The sequence below is a fragment of the Schistocerca nitens genome, chromosome 1, assembly GCF_023898315.1.
Source record: "Schistocerca nitens isolate TAMUIC-IGC-003100 chromosome 1, iqSchNite1.1, whole genome shotgun sequence".
NCBI classification, from domain to species: Eukaryota; Metazoa; Arthropoda; class Insecta; order Orthoptera; family Acrididae; genus Schistocerca; species Schistocerca nitens.
In genome coordinates this window covers 651,565,040-651,573,372 of record NC_064614.1, presented here as the reverse complement: position 1 = coordinate 651,573,372, position 8,333 = coordinate 651,565,040, and the positions used below count along the sequence as shown (strand labels likewise).

At 43.8% G+C, this 8,333-nt stretch overlaps 1 protein-coding gene across 1 annotated transcript in view; it reads right to left on the bottom strand.

Moving 5' to 3' along the window:
* Window positions 1-245: 245 nt before the first annotated feature.
* Window positions 246-8,333, bottom strand: part of LOC126258764 (uncharacterized) — a 66,235-nt gene continuing 58,147 nt past the window's right edge. The window contains exon 3 of the mRNA XM_049955667.1: window positions 246-691. Coding sequence (XP_049811624.1) covers window positions 674-691 — 18 coding nt within the window. The 3' untranslated portion in view covers window positions 246-673. The remainder of the gene's footprint in view (window positions 692-8,333) is intronic.

Sequence of the window (8,333 nt, the reverse complement as noted above, 5' to 3'; positions counted from 1 at the left end):
CTAAAGTTTTAATCTGTCACACAACTCTGGTAACAAACTGGTTGTTAGCAGCAGCAGCAAGGTAGGATGAATAGTACTTGTTTTTTTTTTTTTTTTTTTTTTAATACATTTCTTCTTGCAAAGCTAATGAAGAAGTAAAGAAAAGACTACTGAGACCAGGTGATGAAATGGGGACATAACTGAAGAATATGTACAAAAGTATTAATAACACAATATTCAAGTGATGTCAACTTTTTTAATTACCATGCACAAATATACAAAACATTAATGGAAAACTGAACAGATGCATCATGATTGAAGCATTAAAACATGTAGCAACTTACTGACAAACAGTCACAATTACAGTTGTTTACCATCTTACAAATAAAACATTGTTTTAGTGATCTTATTACAAACTCTCTTTCATTGATGTTTAGCACTACTATCTCTGCACAATAAAACAATCAAGAACTGAATTTTCACTATCACACGAAGAAGAAGAAGGAGGAGGAGGAGGAGGAGGAGGAAAATATGCTACATAACATTAACAACCAAGACTACCTACATTATTCGGGACTGTGTGATTCATTGTGAAGCATACATATACCAAGGAATAAACAAATATGATTATAATTTACTTTCAAACATTTTGTGTATACAAACTATTTTCATTCCTGATACAAGACCCACATCCTCAGTCCGATGTATGTAGCTGTAATACAAATTGCAAAAGAATGTTAGCATGATTCAAGATCCCAGTCCAGTACTGAGTGTCAATAATAAATGTACACAGTAGCATCCTTAAATCATTAAAATTTCAATGTAGGGAGGAATAACATTACAGAATACACCACGGAGCCATGATTTGAGAGAGAATTCATCAGTTTACAAAATTATAACATACCCAACATGTATGTCTACCTGAATACAGAAGTATGATTATAATAGAGGGAAACATTCCACGTAGGAAAAATATATCTAAAAACAAAGATGATGTGACTTACCAAATGAAAGTGCTGGCAGGTCGACAGACACACAAACAAACACAAACATACACACAAAATTCTAGCTTTCGCAACCAACGGTTGCCTTGTCAGGAAAGAGGGAAGGAGAGGGAAAGATGAAAGGATGTGGGTTTTAAGGGAGAGGGTAAGGAGTTATTCCAATCCCGGGAGCGGAAAGACTTACCTTGGGGGGAAAAAAGGACAGGTATACACACACACACACACACACACACACACACACACACACACACACACACACACACACACACACACACACATACACAGGCACGAGCAGACATTTGTAATTACAATTACCCTCTCCCTTAAAACCCACATCCTTTCATCTTTCCCTCTCCTTCCCTCTTTCCTGACGAGGCAACCGTTGGTTGCGAAAGCTAGAATTTTGTGTGTATGTTTGTGTGTCTGTCGACCTGCCAGCACTTTCATTTGGTAAGTCACATCATCTTTGTTTTTACATATATTCTGAATACAGAAGTACTTTCATAAAATTGATTCTAATAGTTCTTTCCCCCATAATCTGCAATTTGGAAATTTGTGGTAAGGTCTTCGGTCCCTAAGCTTACACACTTAATCCAAGTTAAACTAACTTATGCTAAGGACGACACACACACACACACACACACACACACACACACACACACACACACACACACACGCACGCCTGGGGGAGGACTCGAACTTCCGATGGGGGGAGCCGCGCGGACTGTGAGAAGACGCGTCAGACCGCACGGCCCATAACCTGCCTTTGACTGTTAATCTAAATAGCAGTACAGGGAGATTGCATCCTCAAATGGCACTTGAATTTTAGGATGGAGCGTCACAGAGCTGTGTAAGTATAGATAAACATATATATGGCTTAATTAACAAATTTCTATAAATAATGATAATCTTCCTGGTGCATTATATTACAAACGTCAACCTTATACACAATTACAAGAGCTTTGTAACAACGGCTCAAAATTAACATGCAAAATTACAAAAATTCCAATTTAGTTTATGACAATTATAAGCAGCCACACGAGCAAAGAGGTATGTGGCATTAAAGTATGTTGTAAGCCTCTTAGTATACCTTGGGATTTTACTTTCTCTTACATTAAATGTGTAAGTGATACTAACAATATAATGAGAAGGATAGTTGCTACTCACCATATAGCAAAATGATGAGTTGTAGAAAGGCACTACAAAAAGGCTGTTGGAAAGTAAGCTTCTGGCCAACACGGCCTTTTTCAAAAACAGACCAATCTATCTCTCTCTCTCTCTCTCACACACACACACACACACACACACACACACACACACACACAGTCTCTGGCAGCCGGATCCAAACTGCAAGCAGCAGCGCATTATGGGAGAGGCAACCTGGTGGGTGTAAGGTGGAGACTGGGTTGGGGAGGGGAGGGATAGCAGGGTAGGGATGGGGGGACAGTAAAGTGCTGCAGGAAGTGTGCAAGGAAGAGCTGGAGAGTAGGGCAGCTATGTGCAGTCGGGAGGTTAGACAGAGGGCGGGAGGGGAGAGGCGGGGCTTGTGGAAAAGGAGAGAAGAGAAAAGGACTGGGTGCGTTGATGGTATAGAGGGCTGTGTAGTGCTGGAATGGGAACAGGTAGGGGCTAAATGGGTAAGGACACTAACAAAGGTAGAGGTGAGGAGGGTTACAGTAACATAGGATATATTGCAGGGAGAGCTCCCACCTGCACAATTCAGAAAAGCTTGTGTTGGCAGGAAGGATCCAAATGGAACAGGATGTGAAGTAGCCATTGAAATGGAGAACATTGTCTTGGGGAGCGTGCTCAGCAACAGGGTGGTCCAGTTGTTTCTTGGCCTCAGTTTGACGGAAGCCATTCAAGCAGATAGACAGCTTGTTGGTTGTTCCATAAAAACACGGGAGAACTGCCGGATGTCAATAACGTCTTGCCACGATATTTTGACGTAGAGTCTTCTGGCCATCTTCAGGTGAGTACCACTGTAGTAGTACTGGCGAGTACACGCTGAGCTCTGCTATTTAAAGCCATACTGAGGTGACATTGCGCATGCGCTGCTCAGCGTGCGCGTTCATAACAACTCCGTGCGCTGCGTCTCACACCCTCCACGGTGAAAGCTTGGCGTATCGATATCAGGTCGATTTTCATCTTCACACAACTAAGTCGACTACGAAGTTTCTCTATAACAGGATTTCAAGCAGAGTTTAGCTGATAACCGCTATCACGATTGATGAGAGTCTCGTTGTCAGACAATCTTATTTCCACAGATTCACTGATAATCAAGGTCCAAACGTTTGATGTATGGACCAAAATTTTTGTGTAATCGTAATTCATGGAGTGGGGGGAGCTGCCATCTCCCCTCTTGCAACCTGGGTCTGATATTTATTGAAGTCTCACCACACGGTCATCCAGTGAAATTGCAACAGATTCTATCGTAAACTATTGGAAATGCAACGTCTTGCCTCCTCCTATTCTGGGTTCTGTCTTGTTCTTCAAGAAACTTATTTCTGTGATGACCGCTCTCCAAGATTTCGTGGTTATCGAGCATTCTGTCGGAACCATGCTGGCCCTGGGGTAGCAGCTGGTGGGGTCTGCACTTTGGTTCGCTTCGATGTCATTAGTGAATGGATCCCCCTACATACCAACTGGGGAGCAATAGTAGTTTGAGTGCAAAAGACTCCAGAAATCACCATTTGCAATGTCTACCTCCCTCCTGGGAGGGAGCCCGATCACCAGCAGGTGCTGAAGAAGGGGCGCAGTTCTTTGGCCCAGGAGGGGGGAGTGGTTCCCTGATAGGAGGTCGTGGGAACTGCAGGGGAGGGGAGGGGGAGGGGGGGAGGGGGGGAGGGGGATGGGGGTGGGGTAAGGAAGAGGTAGGAGGAGGAAATGAAGTAACAGAGGCAAAAGTTGAAGACAGTGACACTGGATGGAGCCTCTCATACTTCTGGCAAGCCTCAACATAAGACAGGCGATCTCGGATCTTCTTTTCCAGGGTGTATACATGGACAAGGAAAAAAAAAAAATCCCAGATTTTTCCCGGATTTCTCGGTTGAAAATACACTTTCACCCGAGTGAAAATACGTTTTTCCCCATGTTATGTGTGAGTATACTTTTCCTCGGCACTGTAAAACTTATCAGTCTTTTGAATGTTTATGGTTTTATATGCTGACGTAGAATTTCCCGGCACTTTAGAAAACTAAACTCCGAGGAGGGGGGGGGGGGGTTGACACGTTTTGGAAAGATCTTTGATGTATAGCAGCAGCAGCAACATGTACGCTGAATATTTTCGTGTTACGAAGATATAAATTCGAATTCCACCAAACACCGCATGTTACTTAAGGCATTGAAATCAAGATTGCGACGCGCTTTGTCAGCCAGTCATACCTCATGTCATGTGATCTCTCCAGCTGATGACAGCATAGGACATGTGATGTAGTCAGCCAATAGCAAGATCACTCTTAAGTAGTGCGAACACACAAATAAGAAAAGTTGATGGTTTAAATTAATATATATAGTGTTGCTACAAGAAAAACAGAGGTTTCACATATAATTGTAGTCTCGAAGATTAATAAGCTGCAAGAGAAGCTAAGCTTCCACATATAATGTTGATCTTTTTTGCGTGTGTTACACTTTAAGATATATCACACAAATGTGGCAGTAACATTTTTAATAATGAAGAAAAGGTCTGATCTTCTAGGCTCGAAATTATTCTAGATAGTTGTCCTCAAAGAGGTGATTTTTAATTGAGAGTCAAACGCTCTGTGATTTAAGAAATTCATCGTACATTCTCACATATAGTTCATCTTGTATAAAAGGAAATTTACTTTGAAAGTAACTCTTTTCAAACCATCATCCGCAATGTTTTGTCATGATCAGTTAGAAACTGATTTGTTTCAGCAGTTGACAGAGAGCACCAGATAACAGGCGCCATCGCTCTTGCGCAGCTACGATGACACAGGAAGCCCGTATGTTCGTACGTGTAAAACATTAAAAGATGTTGCACTATGTCACAAAAGAAACAAGACATCAGAGGACACTTCAAGTTCATCGGAATTTCGTGAACCATACTAAAATGCATGATTGGGCTTAAAGTGCACATTCGTATGTCCAGATTCGGATGTAAATTTTCTTGAGTACCAGTACTGAATTATCTCATGTTTGGTTCTTTATTATGGCATAATGCCATGCGAGCTAGAAGATGGAAAACGTGCACTTGAAATGCAGCGAACAGTTGAAACTAGCCAACAGTGTGAAATTAATCACTTCATTTCAATTAAATTGACTGCCTCGGCTCAAAAGATTAATAAAAGCCAAATCTCTTTAACAAAGCGACAAAAATAATTTCATTGTTCCGCAAGGTGATTAATGCTTGACTGTCAGAAAGGTGGAAATAAAACCTGAAAATAACAACAATTTTAGCCTTTCGTAATTCTGCGAACATATTTTAATTCATCTGATAGCTCCCGGTCACAGAAATCCGTTTTGTTTTCATGTGGTGAGAGAGTAATAAATGAAGAGGAAACAGCAAAATCACTAAACACATGTCATGTGGATACTACCCACCTCCCCACCACAACTCAGACTGCTCTGTGCATCAGCCCCGGATCTAAGATATTTTCGAGCCGGGGCAATACTAGATAGTGGCGCCCAGCCACACATCCGTAGCCAGAAGCAGGAGAAGGTATTACCCATACGCGACTCAACTGCGCATGCACAAGAGCCTGCACGCAACTGCTCAAACGAATCTAATGTCAACAGCTGTCATGTCACGCTCATCGGAGGCAATTTGTCGTTATGAATCATTGCATAGTCTTTCTAAAGCCTTTGACACACTTTGCTGTTGGCAGACACTTGTATGAGCACCATGTTTTGTTGTTGTATACGGCGGATTTCCTTTGCGACTCAAGTTTTATTTTCGTTTTTTCCTTCTCTTGTTAATGTTTTGTTGCTGCAGTACTATCCTGCAGACGCAGGATACAGTAATATCCGTTGTTGGAATATTGGTTCTTACCAGTCAAAATCACTAAAATTTAACTGAAAACTAAAACAATGAAACATTCCCGGAATTCAAAAAATTCCCGGGTTTTTCCCGGATCTCCCGGGTCGTATACACCTGTTTTCTCTCTTGTAGGTTGTGCAGTCCGATGAATGAGGGGAGTGGCAGCACAATTGACACACATAAATGGTGGAACATAGGAGCTTCCCTCATGGTGTGGGTGGCCACAGTCACCACACAAAGGGTCCACCGTACAGCGGGAAGACATATGCCCAAAACACAAGCACCACATAGGTGGAGGGACGTACAGCTTCACGTCATATCTGTAGCACATAACCTTGACCTTCTCTGGGAGGGTATCTCCCTCAAAAGCCAGAATGAAGGCGCCAGTATCGGTGCAGTTGTCTTTGCAACCCTTCTGCACACATCAAACAAAATGAACGCCACACCACTCCAGATTAGCCCGGAGCTCCTCATCAGTTTGCAGGATGAGGTTCCTATGGAAAATCTTCCCTGGACTATTTTCAGAGACTGGTGCGGGGCAATAGACACTGGGATATCGCCAAGATGATCAAAGGCATGAAAAGCTGTGGATTGGGTGGCCGAAGCAGCTTTGATGAACAGGGAGCCCGACCGCATCTTACTAAGGGACTCCACTTTGGCAAACTTGTCCTTAATATTCTCCACAAAAAACAATGTGCTTTGTGGCGGTGAATGTATTCCCATCCATCATAGGACAGATGAGGTAATAGGGAAAGTGTGTTATCCCAAAACAGCGAGCCTGACCCTCCTCCCAGGGTGTAGCGAGGGAAGGGAAGGTTGGTGGGTCATACGAAACAACATTCAATGATCCTTCACTATTTGAAGACACGACAATTTGAGAACGGCCAGATTTTTGCAGCTTGATATGTTTCATGTGCCCTGATACCACCCACTCCAACCAGGAGCTCTCCCCATTGGCACCACCCATACACAGCAAGGCCCATCTGGCATGGTGCTCGTTGCTCGGAATTCCGATGCTCCATGAAGATGATAAGCAACCACTGCTTGGCATACATGGGGAGGGATCAGCTCAGGTATCAGTAGTGTGATCCCTGTGTTGTCAGAGGGCGCAGCCATATGGGTACATAACAGCCCCACCACATGGACTCGCTACACATGCTGGTGACCTAGCAGGATGGAAGGGGACTACAGTGGGGAAGGGAGAGAAGAAGGAAGGAGGGGAGAGGAATCCACACCGAAGATGCTATGGAGAGAGTTCTTCCCCAGATGGCTCACGCTAAAAGCAGGAAATTTTGAAGTGGAGGTCAAACCTCAAGCAGGCAAAAGGAACAAAACTGCAACCAAAACAGGAAACCAGGAGGATAGCCAGGTTGTCATAAATCAGAACACCGAGAGAGGGAAAGGAGGGGGCAACGGGGAAGGAGCGAGGAGAAGGAGGGAGGGCAGGGTGAAGGAAATGCAGCCACGGAAGGAAGCATTGGCTGCAGTATCTTGGGGCCCCTGTGCTTCACACATGAACTCACGAAAGAACCATGGGCCCCAGGGGGTAGGGGATCTAAGTTAGTTTTCATGTCGAGAGATTTGGTAAATAATGGTGAGACAAGGTTATAGATCAAGAAATTCTGAAAAGTTACCTGGGGGTTATTTGGGGACAGTGGGGGTGGATCACTGTTGGATGGAGGAGTGAACTGAGTCAGGCAGGGTTCAATACTGGTCTTTGATTAAGGAGGACCAGGAGGAGGTGAGAAGGTCTCTAACAAGGCCTGCATATTGAATTTGGGGGTGGGGCAAAAGGTGAGGCCTTTTGAAAGGACTGATACTTCTGCGAGGCTAAAGCTTTTGGAGGAAAGGTGTGTTTCGGATCTGTTTAGGTTCTGAATTCTGTGTGGTGGTGAGAGTGTTTTGGAGGATGAAGTAACTGTAGTAGGTGTGCAAGACAGGGTTTGTTAGCTGTGAGGGGACATGGGGGAAGTTTGGAGGTGGTTGTAGAGGTATAGTGCAAGCTAGAAGTGAGCAGGTTGGAGAGTTTTTTTGGGTGGCGTTGTGCATGTTGCTATAGTTCCTGGAGGGCAAGAATTTCAATGTGCATTATGAGATCCAGGAATTTGGGATTGCTTAGCAGGAGAATTTTACAGATGGAAGCAAGGTATTGCAAGGAGGTTTGGGCGCGATTGCTATGGTTTTGCAGAACTATGTTGGTGAGGGCTAAGTATGGCCGCATCTGAAGAGATGGAGGTCATTGTGGAATGAAGGGGGGTAGCTGGAGATGGGTTATTTGATGGTAAAGCAATTTTTTTTTTTTGGGGGGGGGGGGGGAGATTCCATAACGCAAGCAACAACACAGCAACAAC